This window comes from Patiria miniata, unplaced genomic scaffold, assembly GCF_015706575.1.
Source record: "Patiria miniata isolate m_02_andy unplaced genomic scaffold, ASM1570657v1 HiC_scaffold_18, whole genome shotgun sequence".
NCBI lineage: Eukaryota > Metazoa > Echinodermata > Asteroidea > Valvatida > Asterinidae > Patiria > Patiria miniata.
Genome location: NW_024037056.1, coordinates 13,729,024 through 13,748,371, shown reverse-complemented (window position 1 = coordinate 13,748,371; position 19,348 = coordinate 13,729,024). Strand labels below are relative to the sequence as shown.

Below are 19,348 nucleotides of genomic sequence, written 5' to 3'. Positions count from 1 at the left end.
TTTTATTGCACTAAAGGAGTTTTTGAATGGGAACTAGTTTGGCTATAGCGCCCTCAAGTGGTGAAAGATCGGTCATTCAACTTGCCAAGATGGTCACGATGGGCGACTCGAATGAGTCCGGAAAAACTTCGGAAAAGGTAAATGTTGTCCATTTTTAAACGTCAACATTTGTACGGAACATTTTGCTATAATGATGCTATATTTATGAAACTGTATTGGCTGATAATATTGTTCCGATCGTTTGGTTTTCGACTAAATAAGTTCAAGTAGAAATCGGCATTCCGTACATTCCATTGTCCTGTGTGTGTTTACCATTGTTGTAATGCGTTTGGTGCAGATTTCCATATTTGGAAGTTTGGTATTTCCCCTCAATTTTTTTTTCTTCAAATTTCATGTTCATGACGAATATTAAAAGGAAGAATGGGAAAGAATATTGCATCCTGACGCCACTTTTTCCTTCATATGTCATCTCAATAAATAAAGGTCTTGCATTTTTGCAAAATTGTTCAATTTTTGGGGCCATCCATTGGCACTGATTGTTGGAAAGACGTACATGAATCTATCTTCTTATCTGGGCCTGGGGGACTAAATACTTTGAAAATGTACGCAGTTCTTCATATACTTTGTACACAACCAAAGAAGTGGCAACAGGATACTACGTTCTTTTTCTAAAGTTTTAGAAATAATTTTTATCAGGAATGACAACAATTGACATGAATAATTGATATTCTACTCTTTGGATTGAGCAGGTCGCAGAGAAGGTACTGTATTTCTTAAATAATTTTACAGAGACCTCATCCTTAAAAACATTCCAGGCATTCCTTTTGTTTCTACCATACAGCAGCTCCAAGAAGCACAAAAATGGAAAGAAGAAGGCAACTCCAACTACAAGCTAGAAAAGTTTGAGGAGGCTGTGACTGCATACAGCAAGGCACTCAGTGCCTGTCCCAGTGGGCACTCCGATAGGGCTATATATTACAAGAATCGCTCGGCCTGCTACCTGAAACTCTTAAAGTTTGACAAGGCAGCTCAGGATGCTGCTGCAGGTGAGATTTCAGAGAAAAAGAAATTGAGATTGTGGATTGAATAATTTATAGGTTATAGATATTTGGCTGGCAACAGTTTTCTCTCAAAGTGTAAGTGGGCCAACATGTAAATGTTGTTACTTTTCATTCATCCTGCAGCGCTGGACATCACCCCTAATGACACAAAGGCACTCTTCAGGAAGTGTCAAGCGCTTGAGCAGCTCGGCCAATCGGAGGAGGCGTTTAAGGAGGCGATGCGACTGAACAAACTTGAGCCAAGTAACACCGCTGTACAGGCCATGCTTCGAAGACTGAATGCTGTTGTCTCTGATAAAGTAGGCAATTTATGAAGATGGTTACAATCTTTTTTTAACGTCGATATATTTTTCGTCCCTCTTGTTGCCAAATCGTTTTTCAGTAAAAAATGCCTGTAGTAAGTGTCAGTAAATTTATAAATATAAATCAAATATACCTTTATTCAAACTTGAACAAGTTGTTGATGTCTCAGCAACTCTAGCTCGTCTGCAGATTTTAAAAATATGTTTTGAAATGAAAAAGAAAATTGCTGTCCTTTTTTTTCAGGTCAAGAAGCTTTCCACAACCGACAGTAAAGTGTCGCAGATGTTTGCTGCATTGTCAGATGGAGATATGGAGAGAAGAAAACAGGTAGACTGACCACATGCTTACATGCACCTGTGAACACATTATTGAATGATCTCTCGTTATTGTTGATCATTTTAAAAAGTCCTGAACAATAATTCAATGCCAATCATTGCTGGTTGTGTTTTAGGGGTGTGGCTAAGATCGATGGGCTCCGCCTTCAGCTTAGCCACTAACATTGGCCACACCCTCATCATTTTTGTTGAATTCTAGACTCAATCATCTCACTTTCTTGGCAGGCTGCCAACAACTTGATCGTATTAGCAAGGGAGACGGCAGGGGCGGAGCGGATCTTCAGCGAGGGGGGCGTGGCCAAGGTTCAGCCCCTCCTACAAGGGGAGGACCAGGAGCTGGTACTGGGTGGTCTAAGGGTGCTCAGCTGTCTCTGCCAGGGCCATAAAACAAGGGTAAGTGCATTTTCAGATTTCATATCCTGGATGTTCTTAATTTGGTCCTCAGCCCCGTCCACCTTTGGTTTGTGTTCATTTGATTGGTGGGCGGGAAGGGTCAATTTGCATGTGTTTGACATGGAATATTCAAAATGTATGTAAATCAAATGAGCACAGGTTTTCTATTTTACTATTTTGTCAATCAGGAGCACTACAGGGGAACAAGCAAATACATTTTTGCATTTCTTTTTGTTTTCTTTTGTACACATTTGTTTAACTTAGTTTAACTTGTTATATGCATATTTTAGGCTAACGCAGTCTTGAAAGATTTCACTTTACCAACTCTTGCCAAGTTCATCTCGTCGCCTACAGAAGAGGTTGCCAATGCTGCGGCCAATATTCTTCTCACAGCCATTCAGGTAAGAATAAGACTGTTACTCAAAAAATCTAACCAATAATTCACCTTTTCAAACAATCTCTTGTAAATAATTTTTTCAAGAAATCACATTTTCAGACTAAGAATTTGTTAACTCACTTGCTGAAGTTGTACTTTTAATTAGATACCAGACTAGTACACTGAACAGCAAAAAATCTGAAATTGTGGCTGAAATTTTGGCAAAATAAAATTTTAATTTGTGCTTCCAACACAGGCAATGATGGGTGAAGACACGAAACAGCCCAGGAAAGCTGAAGAAGCCCTCGTGCCTGGTGAGTTATTAGGGCCCATTTTTTTGGTCTTATCTTACTCTTAGGGGAGTCTGGCCTAGTGGTTACAGTTCGTGACTCATGATCAGAGGTTCAGGGGTTTAAATCCAGCTGCTGGTCATATGTTGTGTCCTTGGGCAAGCCACTTCACCCCTACTTGCCTCTCTCCACCCAGGAGTATAAACGGGTACTGGCATTAGCTGAGGAGCAATCTGCGATGGACTAGCATCCCGTCCAGGGGGAGTAGAAATATTCTCAATCGTTTCGTGCTACTGAAACCGGTGATAAACGCCGGCCTATTGGGCCACATTGGCTCGTGACTGACCTTACTTACTTTACTTTGGTCTTATTTACTTAAACAGGTTTGAGTAGTATTTGGGTTTTTTTTAGAATTGAAGAAAAAAATAGTGTAGAAACACTATAGCCCAGAGTACAAGCTGCATTTTAAGTGTATTTTTCTCTTTCAAATACCTTCGCAGTTTTGAAGTGTCAAACACTCGCATTTTACCTTTCGCAGATTTGACGACCGAATTCAAGTCGTTACTGATGTTTCTCCTGGGTCTACTGACGGACAAGAACGTCTCAGGTTACGGCAGAGACGCTACCATCGACATCATCATCAAATTTGTGCCAAAGGAAACGGGAGCCGGGAGAGCGCTGACGTTTATGACCAATGGAGGTAGGAAAAACCGGTATTTGGGGAGTCAGATTGACACAGTGGTTCTTTCCTCGTCTTCCACCTCTATGGCCAGGGTTCGATTCCTGCCCGGTCCACATGCGGATTGGGTTTTCAGTCCCCAGCTGATAAACAGTAATTTCTTCGTTGTCTCCTCTCTACAGGTTTCTTTAGGCTTGCGAGCTACAGTGCCTATGGCGCTTTTGAGGAATCCTTGGTTTCCTTACCAGAAACAAATAATGCTAATCACAAGTCCTGTCACATATCTATTTGCAAATAACAGGTGATGAACACAAAACAACATTCTCATCACAGTTTATCTGAATAGCTTGTGACTTGTCTTGAGATTGAAGGACTTGTGAGGACTTGTGGGGATTGTTTGTTAATTCAAAACGTTTCCCAATAAAAATGAGTTAGGATGAAGGCCCCTCAGCGACCTCAATATTTGCTTATGTGAGTACATGTGACACTGTTAATTTAAGAGGCCTGCGATATTCTGTAGTATTCATTCCTAACTTAGGTGGTCTTTTTCCTTTTTTTCAGGTTTAATAAAGTTACTGACAGTGGCAGGCCAGGTACCGGAGCTTAAACGGTTACCGATAACTGTCAACACACACATGCATTCAGCCGTTGCGCTGTCTAAGCTCTACGACGAAATGCATAGCGACAAGAACCGGCAATATTTTGACGAACTGTGCAATAAATTCATCACGTAAGTTTTATATGATATTTGCAGAATTTTGTTAAAATCAACACTAACTTTTTAATCATCTCCCAAAAAAAAGAGAATGGTATGCATGATTGTAGTTAAGTCCTCCATAAGTCCTCACAAGTCCATTACAAGACTGTCACAAGTCCATCACAAGTCTGTCATAAGTCCATCACAAGACCATCACAAGACCATCACAAGTCCATCACAAGACCATCTCAAGTCCATCACAAGTCCTCACAAGTCCATCACAAGTCCATCATAAGTCCATCACAAGTCCATCACAAGTCCATCACAAGTCTGTCACAAGACCATCTCAAGTCCATCACGAGACCATCATAAGTCCATCACAAGACCATCACAAGTCCATCACAAGTCCATCACAACACCATCTTATTTTTCTGTCTTGAAGGGAAAAGTTCAACGTGAATACTATGGAGTCCAACATGGAGGCAATTACGGCCATCGCAGCCCTTCTACAGGGCCCGTTTGACGTCGGAAACAAACTCATCGGTCGAGAGGGTGTCATTGACGTCATGGTTGCTATGGCGGGCAGCTACGACGTCCTTCATCAGGTATAATCAGTTACACGGAGTTGGTTGCCTTGCTGGGAACCAGTCAAAAAAGCAATATATGTCACATGATATCTTAGCCGCTAACCAATGCAGAACCAGATTGCTTCAGAGGCTTTTAGCAGATGCTGCTTGGCAATTTTCCAAGCAACAATCGGCAGGGAACCAGTCTTGTGCAATATACATCACATTGTATATTGACTGGTAACCAATTCAGGGCTGCTCAAGTGCTGAGCAAAAAAATAGTGCTTAGCCTTAGCAAACTTTTCTGGAATCGACCTGCGAACCAGTCACAGGCTATTTGAATCACATGATAATTTAACTGGTAACCGTTTTTTTTCCCAAAGCAATTATGCACCAAGCAAATTTTGGCATTAAGCTAGTCCCCTCATTTCCGAAAAAAATTGCAGAAAGTAGCGTTGGAAGCGATCGTCCTGGCCGCTAGCAAGAAAGACCGCTGCACCAGTAATCTGGAATCGAGCTGTGAACCAGTCACAGGCTATTTGAATCACATGATAATTTAACTGGTAACCATTTTTTTTTTCTTAAGCAATTTTGAACCAAGCAAATTTCGCGTTAAGCTAGTCCCCTCATTTCCGAAAAATTGCAGAAAGTAGCGTTGGAAGCGATCGTCCAGGCCGCTAGCAAGAAAGACCGCTGCACCAGTATCCTGCAAGCCGGTATCGGGATCATGAAAGACTGTTACCAGTCTAGCAACGATAACATCAGAGTGAGGGCGCTAGTCGGCATGTGTAAGCTAGGAGCGGCGGGCGGGACGGATGCGAGCGCCCAGCTGTTTGCTGACGGGGCAACGGTGAAACTCGCTAAAGAGGTGAAGCGGTGAGTGTTCTGGGTCATTCACATTCATTTATAGCTTACTTCTGGTGAGGTTCGAACCCTCCACCTCCTGCTTACTAGTGCAGATGTTCGCCCCTCGACCACCACTTGCCTGAATGATCAATAAATGTGTACAAATGTATTTATAAAGCAATTCTATCCACCAGTATTGGTGCTCAAGGCGCTACATCATTATTACCCTGCTCATTGGGCCCATGAAACATACCAAAGACAATCTCAGCTCCCTGGGGAGTATACAGCTCGATGCTGCTATTTCGAGTAACCATATCTGCCCACACAGGTACCCATTTACTCCTGGGTGGAGAGAAGCAATGAGTGACAAAGTGCCTTGCCCAAGGGCACACGCACCATAGCCGCAAGCTGGACTCGAACCCACAACCTGCAGAATTACCCGCAGACTATGAACTCAATGCTCCAGACCACGAGGCCACGGCACTCCACAGCTAGTCAGCTGGCCAGTTTGAATCTGAAGTAGCTGCAAGCACCTCAATCAGTCATTATTATTTTTCACTTTATTTTCTCCAGATTCCTAGTAAACCCTGAGGAGGATCACGACCTTCGGAAGTGGGCGGCAGAGGGCTTGTCTTTCCTCTCGCTAGACGGAGATGTAAAGGAAGATATTATCAATGACCCTAAGGCACTAAAAGCTCTGATTGAACTAGCCAAGGTAAATTTCCAGTTTGAACTGTCGGTAGAGAATTCTTTTTGGAACAAGAGCTAGTCTGTACAGACCAAAACTTCAATTTGCGATTATCTTTTATCTTCAACTTGTTTTTTTTTTTTTCGCTGGACTTACTTGTCAGAGTGGAGATAAGACAGTGCTGTACAGTGTGGCTTCGGTTTTCGTCAATCTCAGCAACAGTTACGATGAGGAGAAACCCGAACCAGAGATGGTGAAACTGGCTCAGTACGCCAAACAGCACATTCCCGAACCACACCCTAAGGTAAGTGTTCGGTCGCTCGTGGCACCCTTTATGCTATACACAGTGAAACAGCAGACTCTATGAAGTTTAACCCACAGTACTCCCTACTAGTTCTCCTGGACTAACCTTCGCTGAATCCAACAGAATCTGACTTGTCTGACGGTTTATCATCTGGAGTTTCCTGCTCAATCCAGCACAATTCAACAGGACATTTTGCTGTATACAATACAAAAGGACTTACGTGCTCGATCCAACAGAATTCAACTGTGCCTTATGTCTCTGTTGCCTGCAGAATGCAACAGAACCCAACAGAATCCAACAGGATCCAGCAGAAATGCAGAATAGTTGGACTCTGTTTGATTGAGCGGGGTTAGGGTTGTAGAACTCAGTGTCTAAAGATCTGGTGGATCATGTCAGCATAGCGATAGTTTCTTCCGTGGGTTTCACGTTGAACGTCATTACTGTGATTTCCTGTCATTTTTAATCTGTCATAGCCTTTTTCATCTTGTACAAAGGAACCTCACCAAGAAGACTTTTGTGGCCTTCCCAGGCAATTGCTAAATAGTAATTAATAAGTAAATATAACAGATATTGCATGAACATTTTTTTCTGTTTTGTTTTTTCAGGATAGCAAAGAATATTTACAAGAGAGAATTAAAAAGCTACTCAAGGAGGGAGTAGTGACAGCTCTGGTTTTCCTGGCGAAGGCAGACAGCGAGAATTGTAGAGAACAAGTTGCCAGAGTCTTCTTGACGATAACGGAAGGCAAAGACGATCGCGGACTGATCGTACAGCAGGGCGGTGCCAAGGCTCTGATACCGCTGGCTAATAACGGGACGATGGAAGGAAAGATCCGAGCAGCCCAAGCGCTAGCAAGGATCGGCATTACCATGAATCCAGAAATTGCATTTCCGGGACAACGGGTGAGCAAGATGCTTTCAAATTTCTCAAATCTGGGTCTGAGTTGGTCGAGGTCTGAGTTGGTCTAGCTCTGAGTTTGTCTTGGTCTGATTTTAGTGGGCCCGAGTTGGTCTGGGTCGGAGTTGGACTGAGTCTGAGTTTGTGACGGTTTGACTTGGTCTGGATCCAATTTTTGAGCAATATACTTGGTAATCACTTACAAAGCGCCTTCAGAAAAGGAATGATTATTAAATTACATTTCTCTTATTTGGTTACTAACTTATATTTTTCTTCTATGTTGTTATTTGTCTTTCTAAGTGTCTGGAGATTGTCCGTCCGTTAGTGAGTCTCCTCCATCCTGACAGAACTGGTTTGCAGAACTTTGAGGCTCTGATGGCTTTGACGAACCTAGCAGGGATCAGCGAGTCGCTACGGTAAGCAAAGTCGAGATCTACCATCACGGTTTAAAGGACTATTTACAGACGTTACACTGTTTTATTATGCTAGAATAGCTCCTGGATGTAATATTGATTTTGGGGTATAGGGGGTCGAAAGCCAATCTAAATTGACATATTTGTACCTTAGAAAACCTTGCCATTTTTTTTCTTCCAGAAACCGAATTCTAAAAGAAAAAGGCTTCTCCCAGATCGAGAATTACATGTTTGAGGACCACGATATGATCAAGAGGGCAGCCACGGAATGCATGTGCAACCTTGTAGTCAGTGAAGAGGTAAAGTCGGCAACTGGAATTTTATTTTATAAACTTTAAAGTGAATAATTCATTCATAAGGTTTGGAATCGAACCCAGTGCCTCACCCGAAAGTACAGACGGTCCACCAGTCATCCTGTGGTATGGACAGATCCAGCGGTAGCTGTTTTCTTCAGTGGCACCAGGTTTGCGCGAGTCGCGCTCAGGTAGTACACGCGCACTACAGGTTCCGTTGACGAATTGGAATACCAAAATGCGTGTACGCCTCGTCTTTAAGAACGCGTGCAGCATGCGCGTCAGCGTGACACCACCGCAGTAAAATCGTCTAATTCTGATCGCCGGATTCCACTAGAGGTCTGATGGTGGATGCCTTATACACTCTGATAAAAGGTACCATCGTTTCTCCCAATACAACTTCATTTTATCAGGTCAAACCATTTTAAGATACCAATCTGAAGACTAAGAAATTCACCATGTCGACGGAGTTTTTGTTTCCGTCGATTTTCAGGTTGCTCAGAAGTTCCTGGGTGATAACGATCGCGTCAAGCTGCTCGTTCTGTACTGCGGGGAGGAAGACGAAGCGTTAGTCAAGGCTGCGGCAGGAGCCCTGGCCTGCATCGCTCACCAAAAGGAAGTCTGCGATAAAATCTTGAAGGTAATCATCAATTGATTGACGACAAGATAGCACAACTTTTGGTTCACCAATTCATTGATTGCAAATACCCTTGAAGTACCACAATATGTGGAGTGTTTATATTGATGTATCAAGTGACACACTTTTGGAAATTTTTGTTAGTAGTTGGTTTGTAGTTGGGCGAATCCATAAATGGATGCGTGGAAGCGTTGACACGATGCAGACGTGCACACGGTTGCTATAATTCGTTGGTTTAGTGTGTGACATCGCGTAGCTGCAATCGGCTAAATGAGAATGTGTCCCGGACGCTGATTTCAGAGGCAATTCCAACTAGACACAGCAGCTTGTAAATTGAATCGAGATTCTAGAATATTGTTTTCTCGGAATATACAGCATTCACAGATCTAAAACTTCTTCAGGTTAGTTGTTAAGCACCGTTCTTAATATTTTGAGCGCTTCAAATGAAAAACAAAAATGGACAAATTAAAAATGGTCCACTTATTTGTCTTTAACATATCAAGGTTTTTCAGTCGTACAATGACCAAAACATCACCACCAAATTACTTGCTATCCTGGCTGCAAATTGTTTTTTCCCAAACGAGATCCGGCAATACCATCTCTCTCTGCATATTCATGATGTCCAGGGATTTAGAGAATAACTTATGTACTAAGGAATAATGGTGTTTGAATCACTGACGATTGGCAGCTGATTCGTGGACTTGTTGGAAATAGTCCTGACTTCTAATCAGGTGATCAGAGTTCGAATCTCAGTCAGCGTTTTTCACTTCTTCTCATTTTACATTTTAAATAACTAAATTGAGGAAGGAGAATTTTTTTCACAAGACATAAAGCCTATCTTGGGTTTGTATTATGGAGAACAAGGCATTACATATGCATGTAATGGACCAATCAGAAGATGGGAAAAGGATGTCATTGGGGAAAAAAAAACACATCCTGGCTAGCCCCTTGCTTACAGTACAAATGTTTGTTAGGTGTGCGTTGTGAGACCTAAAGTTTAATTTGATTTCCTGATGTAGGTGAAAGCATGGCTTGAAATCATGCCGGGCCTCTGTGTCAGCGAAAACCTAGACATCCGGACGCGAGGCGTTCACATCGTCATGAGCATCATAGAGAGCAGCAAGGAGAACGCCACGGTGGTCGTGGAGACCAACCTCCTTGAGATCCTGATGGCATTCTCCAAGGACCAGACCCCGGCCATGGACGGGGTGCGGTCCAGGGCGGAGCAGGCCCTCAAGAGGGCGACAGAGTGGGAGCTGATCAAGCCAGCCAAGTAAGAAATAAATGGTCACAAGAGGGCGACAGAGTGGGAGCTGATCAAGCCAGCCAAGTAAGAAATAAATTGTCACAAGAGGGCGGCAGACAGGTATGCAACTCATTTTTATCTGGATGGTTGACCGTTGCAGAGTTCAATTGTTTGAGAAACTCTTTGGTTAGAAATTCTAGAATTGATTGTATAACTAATTTTTACTGCATCTAAATGCGAATGCATGTTTTAGTAAGATGATAGTTTTGGTTGTTTGTTCGGCTGTAAAAACATCCATCTGGATTTTCTTGACCCCTGAAAATGTAAAACCACCTATAAATTGCTGTTCAAATACATTCAAAAAGCAGTAGTTTTAGCTGCTAATTATTATTCATAAAGGACCCCTTATAGATCCATTATACTTCGTAATTGCTTTTGTACTCTGTAGAAGGTAATATTCAGTTTGTAGAATTGTAGAAATGTTTTTTTTATTAATATATTTATTAAATTGATTGAAGTAATGTATTAAGTACGTTTTTATTGACACTGCTGCTTAAAAACAAAAACAAGATGGTGTGAGAAATTTCTATAAAACTTTTAATAGTATAATTTCCATCGCAGTAAATAAATCTATGCAAGTTAGTTGTTTTCATAAAGCCCAAGAAATATGTATTTTTGGATGATCACAATTTAACATTTCCTCGCTGGTGTGTTTTGTCTTGTTTGTTTTCATGATATTCTATATGCATCACTTCAGTGAGGACGATTGTAATTAGACTAATTAGTCAAATCAAGATGACGCTCCACTAATTAACACCTTCAACAGGCTTTCCAGTAGTGTATAGATCGGTTTCCCGTTTTTTTGTTCTTGCCTGTCCTGGTGGGATCTTCTCATATCTCGTCATTTCTTGTCTATTAACATCTTCTCTGTTGCAGGGTGACTGTTTTAGCCGATTTTCGGCTAGATTTGACAGATTTTTTTTTGGGAAAAAAATTGAATCTAGTAGAAAATCTGGCAGAATGTAAATTTTAACAGATTTCTAGCAGAATTCTGTAAAATCGAAGATCTTAGCAGAAAAAAATAGAGCAGATTTGTTTTGAACATTACAAGCTTCAATCACTTCAAACAAACCCTTGAACAGCGGGGATGGGCAGGCCAGTCTAAGTGTTGAAGATTCCTGATGTATATGTCTACACACTAAAGTACTGTAGACATTGGAAAATAGGCTAGGCAAATTGTTTTGTATGTTTGTATTTTTTTTTGAAAGGAAAGTTTATGGTTTTTAGTTTTCATGTTTAATAACATCTACATGTGAGTGTGAGTGTTTATAATTTGTTTCGTGTAATGCTGGATGATTTAGCACATTTTTGTTAAATCTAGCAGATTTTTGAAGAGCATCTACTATATAGCAGAATTGTGCCATTTTCATACGGTCACCCTGCCCTGTATGTGGTAATGTGAAATCCACCACACACCACCCCTACTCGTTTTCAGATCTCTTAAAACGTTAAGAGATATTATTTGTGCTGTCGTGGGCATAGAGAGACGAACATGAGCTAAAACGTCCGATTTCCGTCGTAGTTCACAAATCCTGAACACCGACAATCTACCAATTTCTAGTCTGAATCTGAATGGTATGGTTGGCAAAGTATCCATCAGGAAAAATCACACTATGCTCATTTCAAAAATACCTCTCCGTTTTCCCAAGACGCGAAATTACAGGAGTCGAAATTTAAAGGGGTCATACATGGTCATAAAGGGAGATGTCAGTTTGCTGTATAATACGGTCCAAGACTTCCGCAGTTGATGAGCCGTAACGTCTTGACAAATATTTGTGAAGATTGCGATACCAATACCAATTTGTAATAAAGCCTTTTCCGTATCGTTTTGCATTTCCCTACTATTGACAAATCGTGTGTGTTTGTTCAACATGTCCTACGGGGGTTTAAAGCGGAAATATTCCACCGCTTGATGATGGGAGACATTTGAGACAATTGGTGGCAGCAAACACACTGGTTCATTTCCAATGGGTGCGTCATTTTGAACATGCGCACATCAGCTTATTAAATCGTCAGGAAAAGGACCAATGTGTATGCTGTCAACGAGCCTGTCAAAAATCTGCGATTGACAAACGATTATTTCTGAATTATGTGCGTTAATGCTAAGACAAGATAAGTTTGCGGTAGAACCATGTGAATAAATCTCTTTTGTGGGTATGTGTGGTTCTGAAAAGAACCGGAGGGACTCGACGTTTCGAACAGTATGCTCTGCCCGTCGTCATTCTCATGTCCGCTATACATGTCTTTCAAAAGGGTCAATGGCATAACGTCTCCCATGTGTAGGCCTTCAAGAGCGGAAGCTTGCACTCTTTTTGTCCCGAGAACGTTCTCCAAGTTTTCTCTGGGTTTTTTTTCTGTCAACACTAGCTGTCATTCCAATTATTCATCTAATTTTCGGCCGTGGCGAGAATTTTGCGAGCTAATCCCGCGCGCCATAGGGAATCTCCTCAGCGCGCAATGAGCAAATCATAACCCCCGTGCCGAACAAACACATCCCCTCACTCCATCGTCTCATCATCCACTCCATCATCCCGTTGCCAGGGTAACCTGCGTCCGGGAGGGAGTCAAAAGCAAAGATGTTGACCCGCCCTAAACTGACAGAGTGGGGGAAGAAATTTCCACCAGGCGTTGAATAATTCCATGGTCTGATGTTGATCTAATTAGGTTGCGCATACAGTGTGATCGATTTCCCGGAACCAAAGATGTTTGCTATGTCGTAAAGGGGGAGATGAATGAACTTCAGAGGTACTTTTCGCGCGACTGTCTTTAAACTGAGTTAAACTGTACTACATGTACATTGAAGTGGTTGGCAACACGATATACATGTACATTGGCTTATATTACCAGTATCGTGTATCGTGTACTTTTTAGGTATCATCCATAGTGTACATTATTCATATCCGATCAGTCTTTGTCGGATACCCGACCTTCCTAAGTGAATGTAAACCGACAAGCTCAGAAGAGAGCCGGACGATTTGAATGCATGTATGACAATGGGTACATGACCTTTTATATCTGACTAATAGGTCAGGTACCCAACCTCGCCAAAGAGGATGTACAAAGACAAACTCAGAAGGGAGACCGACTAATTGGAAACTTATTCTTGTCTATTTCTGACTTGTGTCTACTTCCACCGTGTCTACTTCTATCTTGTAAGTAAAGCGGTGTGGATGTGTGGCGCCATCGATTGTATACATAGGAGATGTTTACCTATAAACTGTATGTATATTGCACTGTGATTTCCATAATCGTTTAGTTGTTTATACATTGTTGTATAATGTGGCAGTTATTTGAATTATGACAGTTTGCATCTGGAAAACTTAATTTTTTTTCAGATTTGATGAGCTGAAAGTAGACTTGCTACCAATCCCTCGGGGTGTATGCCCTGCACGGACATGGTTACCAAGAGGCCCGGTTTATCGTATCCGTAAAACAACCAATATATTTGTTTTCTTTGCTGTTTTAGAATTGCCACGTTGGTATGGTTTACAAAAAAAACTAGAAAAACCTCGGGCTATACATTTCACAAACCGTCCGGAGACAGATTTGTCATTCTGTATACCTTGGTGAGTTTAGAGCTGTCAGTCTTAAGATATAAGACGGCGCTGAGGTTATTAAGATGTTAATCAGTTTCATGTACGCGTCGCCAGTGGTGTGTCTTGCGGGTGAGTTACTAATTACAGACCCGAAGCTCAGTTAATGTTCTTGCAAAACGATGCGCTGGCAAAGCCGCCCACGTTGGTACGGTAACTCTATGCCTTGCTGAGTTGATTTTTCCCTAGAGGGGCATATACTGTTTCTTTTAGCAAATCCCAAGCATCGAGTTCTAGATTTTAGTTTTAAAAATTGATGGATCGGTTCAACTTTAATTACATCTAGGTCACTTTCGTTGTCATTACGGCTTGCAACTGATCGCAGAATGCACAAACTGTGCGATCCCAACGGTCCTTTGCATCTCGATTTGAGTCTGCAGTGAAGACCTGGCGGAGGAGAAGCTGACTACATAGCTTTAAAAGAGATTGGTTACCCACCCCACCCCCAGCCCGACACTCAAATTTATGAAAAACAACAGTTACCAAGCATGACGCCTTTGTTGAGTTTAAGTCTCACTTTTTAATGTATCGGACTGCTTGTGTTATGGCTAAATTCTAAAGAAACATCACAAGACTGATCCCAGTCAGACATTTTAGATGCGCCAGGCAAATGGGTTTAGCGATCTTGTCATCATAATTTCATCAGTGTTTCTACCCGAAGATGCATGCCTAGCCTGGCTGCGAACGCAAATCGTCGTTGCTCTGGTCGAAACGGTGCCAGAACATTGAGTATTCCAGGCGACACGAGGAGACACGGTTAACAAAAAAACACAACAGAGTTCTGAAACCCAAGCACTGTGTAGTCCCATGCGAGCCACGAAGCACCGCTGCTAAGTGATCCTGGAAGGCACTCAACTCGCTTTTAGCGAATTATCTCGCGGGATGTCTCCCTTGACCGCGCGGGAGCTCGACCGAGGGCCCAGGCTTTTCCCCCACGGGGCCACTACGCGCTAGAAGTCAGCAGAAGTCACCATCTCTCCGTAGTGGACCGCCGCGACGGGCGATTCCAAAAACCCAGATCATTTTACCTCCATTTGCCCTCTCCATTTTTTCTCTCTCATGAAACACAACAAATTGAGGTGGCTTTTCCAGATTGTGTACGTGACAAGAGTAAGAAAAGAAAATCACCTAGGATTTTCCTCTTCTGTGTTTGGATCTCGAAAATGAGAATAATATTTGGATTGGGAGTTTGGCTTCTGCATTTTGACGAGTTTGCGTTTATCATGTATTTCAGATTCTGTAATAATGCGACATTTTGACGACTTAGCATTTTGACGAGTTTGCATTATTATGTACGCTGTATTTCTGATTCTTTAATCATTCGTCACCTAACTCCAAATCTCCCAAGTGCGGTTTCGAGACATCAAAATTTATGGACAGACATAGGAGCCTGATGGACAGAAAGGCCATCGATTTGAGTTATCCTTAATATCAACAAATTGAGTTTTTTTTCTCTCGTCTAAAAAAAAAATCGTGTTGCAGTCGAGTTCATTACAAGCCCGGTCGCCAGTTGGGTCACAAGTAACAGGGGAATGCCTTTCTCACAGTTCATTATGAATACTTTGTGATCGAACTTGGGACTGGATGACTTGTGAGGACTTGTGAGAACTCGTGAGGACTTGTTAGAACTTGTGAGGACTTGTGAGAACTTGTGGGGACTTGTTGAGACTTGTGAGAACTTGTGGAGACTTGTGAGAACTTGTGGAGACTTGTGAGAACTTGTGAGGACTCTTGATGACTTTTGAAGACTTGCTGTAACTTATGTGGACTTGTGAGATCTTGTGAAGACTTGTGAGAACTTGTGAGGACTTGTGAGAACTTGTGAGGACTTGAAGGGACTTGTGAGGACTTGTGAGGACCTGTGGGGTCTTGTGAGGACACGTGAGGACTTGTGAAGACTTGTGGGGACTTGTGAGGAACTCAGATACAGCATGCCGAGTAAGGGAGTTGGGTTGATCGTAAATTAATACAGACATTGGCGTCAAACAACAAACCTCGAAGACAAATACTTAATATTTAAATATGAATTATATTGTTTTAGTAATCCCCTCTAAGCCCCTCCCACGGGAGGGAGGGGCTTAAGAACGTCCCAAATTGTTCAGAGTAGGCAGCCAAAAATCCGATTTAGAAACTCCACTTTGTGCTTATTTCTTCTCTTTGTCAATATGTCGCTCAAGTTGCCATAAACGATTTAAAGCATATACCACACAGAAATATTATCTATTTCAGCCACAATCGTGATATCGCATGACAAGTATTTTTTTAGGACATTGCCCCCAGAGAACCAATCCACCTGTATTTAATGCAATTGTAGATGCACCTGCTTGTAGTTAAGGCGGATTTAGTTTCGAGCGATTACGGGATATAAATTTGAGTAGCGAGAGGAGCATCAGAAGTCGTGGGTCTTCTTACCGATAGGCCACGGGCCGTTTGCACGCTGACAATTCAGATGTCGCGGGGTTTCATAATTTCGCATGATATGTCATAAACCTGGCTTTATTTCCTCGAACCTTAATTATATATTCTGCCCGTAATGACAGTGCATGTTGACTGCTTCGCGGCCCGGAAATCGCCGGCAGCGACGTCGACCGTGAGTGCTGTTAACATGACAAGCATTCAACGTGGTTTCACGCTTGTGAACAAACGCTAACAATACTCCACATGAGCAATGGCTTCATTCGATTATTGTTTGTAAATCGTTAGGCATGTTTTATTGATTTTCCACAATAATTTTTACTATTCCAACAATCCAATATTAAAGATTCCAGATAATGTCAACTTGCTGCTTAACTTCAGTGTAGCACATTAATTATGGTGAAAGACTGTGGCTTGAATGGGGCAGTGTATAGAACTTGAAACTTTGAAAAACTTGAAAACAATTTGGTAATCTATCAACTGGTTGACTTAATAATACATGTACATTCGTGCAATAAATTGGCAGACGTCGCCGTTTAGGCCCTGATCTTCAAAGATTGAGGGCGCACGATATTCAACAACATCAACAGAGGGCGCCCACGGCAGAATACGCAACATCAACAGATTACGTAATGAAAGGGTCATCTGGAGGGCAAGTTCGATCAAGGACCATAGTTAACCATAGTTCGAGGTGTTTTATGGCTCCGTGTTCTGATTGAACTAGTCTAGTCGACTATTCACGACCGCGTCTGGTCGCCTTAGTTGGTTATCAGTAGCAATTTTTCCTAGCTTAGTGCAGAGGGAACCAACTATCAAAAATGGCGGCAAAACGAAAGTGTGAGTGCTAAATTGTACTTTCATTGCATGTTTCTTTTTTATGTTAGTTTACGATGTAAAATAATAATGGTGAATTTATAAGGTGTCCTAAACTACACAATCACTTTTATTTGTGTAAATAAACAGAAACATCAAGTGTTGAAAACTGAGCGACCGTCAGAAACTGGCGGTCGCTCAGACATGACAATAGTTTGACTAGAGTCGTTCGCACTTCAACTTCAACGCGCGTGCGCTAGGTACGTCACGAACCAACCACTACTTATCCACTGGTCCTTTGAGCGCACTTGCCCAATGTTTAATGATAGGCCATCCGGATTTTACCACATAGCAAGGTTATGAATTATGTTTTGCACCTGGGCATTTTCGAATAATTTGAGTGTCAAATTCAGACTAGTATTTAACTAAGTAATACGATTCATGTTAGACAGGTTAGGTCGTGAGGGTTTGTCCGTCCGGTTCTCCAACGACTTGAAATTATTTTTTACTTTCCCGCGACGTCGAATAGTCTGCTGTTGCTCTCCACCGTGTCGTAGAATTCGGCCGTGGATTCGTCCAGAATGACCTCTCTGGCCAGAAAGTAGAGTGGCCCGCTGCCCAGCGAGGTGGTACCCGGCAGAGCTCCGTTCCTCTTGGCAGGTCTGTCAGGATACCAACGAAGAGTCAATGTTATTGTTTGTAATTGTTGTAACAAATGTACCCTGAAAACTGAAATATATATAAATGTAAATAGCTTAAAGTTGCGATTTTTTTTGCAATAACATGTACACCTAGGACCCGCGTTTCACCACGAAAATAATAAACCAGTGTGTATAAATTCTGGTGTATTCTCGTAGCGTGGAGAAAGAAGGGGAAAAAAACCCTTATTTCTAACGGATGCAACATTTTCAAGATACAAAATGAGTATCATTTTGTGAGGTCAAGAAGTTAAGATCACTCAAGTCACGCCCCCTTCCTTACCCCATATCGCCTGTGAGGGCGCTGTCGACTACGGCCAGGCTGTTCTCCAGTTCTCTCTTTAGCATCTGGGCGCTGCGAGCGTAGATGTCGCGAAGGGTTGTGCGCAGTAGCTGCACCTTAGTACCTCGACTGCAGATGTAAACGTTAAAATATAGTTTTAATACCTGTCAAAGGGAAAATGCCAATTTTCGGAAAGGGGTCCGCTCATAAGTCTTACGCCTCATGGGTCCGACGACTAGTTTGTCGGACTTATGAGGCGTCGGAGGCGGAACACAATCATAAGTCCGATGCCTCGTTAATCAGACGCCTCATAATTCCGAAATTTCGGACTAGTGAGACGTCGGAGCTATGTGGCGTTGGACTTACGATACGGCCCCTTCGAAATGAGGTGGGCTGCAACTTGAGAATATCTCAAAGATTTCTAGTCACTCCAGCCACTAAACCAACAAATTGGATAGTTTTAAGTACTTTAGAGGTTACGCTACCTTTGCAAACAGTGTAGTGTAAAAGTTCCATTTCTTTTTCATTTTGGGAAAAGGTGAAGTACGGTTTCTACAATTTCAACTGGCCTACGTTGTATTTGCGGATTAAAACTAGTGTTACCCTAAACTCTTAGTATCTATATTATGGCGATACCACTCAATGTTGACACCTTTTTTTTTTCTTTCTTCTTCAAGCTCTATACGTGTTAAAATTATCGCTTTTGAATCTGAATAAAACGAGTCAACAGATACGAGTCAGTTAAATAGATACCACATAATGTTACATAGCACAATATTATATTGCAGGTTTCAGTACAGTGCAAGCGAGTCGAAGGCACAAATTCTTGGAATAACACTATTCTCCAGCTCACCCGTTGGCTGTGCCTGCTGACGCTCTTACTCCCACCTCCCGAGCCGAGGTCATGTGGCCTCCCAGCAGGCAGGCCACGAATACAAAGGACAGCAATACGGACACGGAGGACGCCATTTTGAAGTTTCGTAGCTCGTCAAGATTCAAAGCACTTCCAATAATAAAGGGGAGAAACATTAAAAAATGTTCCATGAAGGCGATGCATCGCAAATGTACCATGATTGATGTGTTACTTAAAAATTACACATTGGTGCTTTCCCAGGAGGCAATGGTTATTAATTTTTTTCCCTCAAAAGTAGCTTCCACTTTTAAAGAAATTGGAGCAAATTAAACCCAACTCCACCCACCCTGGACTCTCCAATAAAACAGAATCATTTTCTATATGTCTATGGTTGATACACCATTTTGCTTTGTATCAGTACTCTCACATTGTCTGTACTCTCGCTTTTAAATGAATGAAAGTAAGCATACATCATGACTTTAAAATCATTCCTTCCTCAGACTAGACTATGATGGTGTGAGATATACTGAATGTGTACGTGTCTCCTTCCCCCCCCCCCCCCCCCCCCCCCCTCCCCCACAAAAACTAGCCTCGCCTTTGATCCGCCCC

At 42.1% G+C, this 19,348-nt stretch overlaps 1 protein-coding gene across 3 annotated transcripts; it reads left to right on the top strand.

Moving 5' to 3' along the window:
* Positions 1–30: 30 nt before the first annotated feature.
* On the top strand, positions 31–11,925 carry LOC119724711 (protein unc-45 homolog B-like). 3 transcript variants are annotated; one of them, XM_038195890.1, is made up of 19 exons: positions 31–137; positions 842–1,046; positions 1,185–1,360; positions 1,608–1,691; positions 1,925–2,092; positions 2,383–2,493; positions 2,725–2,782; positions 3,297–3,458; positions 3,999–4,167; positions 4,577–4,739; positions 5,347–5,576; positions 6,120–6,261; positions 6,398–6,538; positions 7,144–7,440; positions 7,736–7,851; positions 8,030–8,147; positions 8,635–8,781; positions 9,798–10,075; positions 10,133–11,925. In XM_038195890.1, exons 1-18 carry the CDS (start codon positions 90–92, stop codon positions 10,053–10,055), a joined length of 2,793 nt encoding a protein of 930 aa, XP_038051818.1. In that variant the 5' UTR covers positions 31–89; the 3' UTR covers positions 10,056–10,075; positions 10,133–11,925. The 3 variants fall into 3 exon arrangements, with proteins under 3 accessions (XP_038051818.1, XP_038051817.1, XP_038051819.1); XM_038195889.1 differs by having other exon boundaries at positions 9,798–11,925; XM_038195891.1 differs by having other exon boundaries at positions 47–137; positions 845–1,046; positions 9,798–11,925.
* The last annotated feature ends 7,423 nt before the right edge of the window (positions 11,926–19,348 follow it).

Excerpts from the sequence above, each read along its gene's own strand:
- LOC119724711 (XM_038195890.1), top strand. The coding sequence starts at position 90 with ATGGTCACGATGGGCGACTCGAATGAGTCCGGAAAAACTTCGGAAAAG. Across the intron at positions 4,740-5,346 it reads GCTACGACGTCCTTCATCAG|AAAGTAGCGTTGGAAGCGAT; the intron begins GTATAATCAGTT and ends GAAAAATTGCAG. Across the intron at positions 6,262-6,397 it reads CTCTGATTGAACTAGCCAAG|AGTGGAGATAAGACAGTGCT; the intron begins GTAAATTTCCAG and ends CTTACTTGTCAG.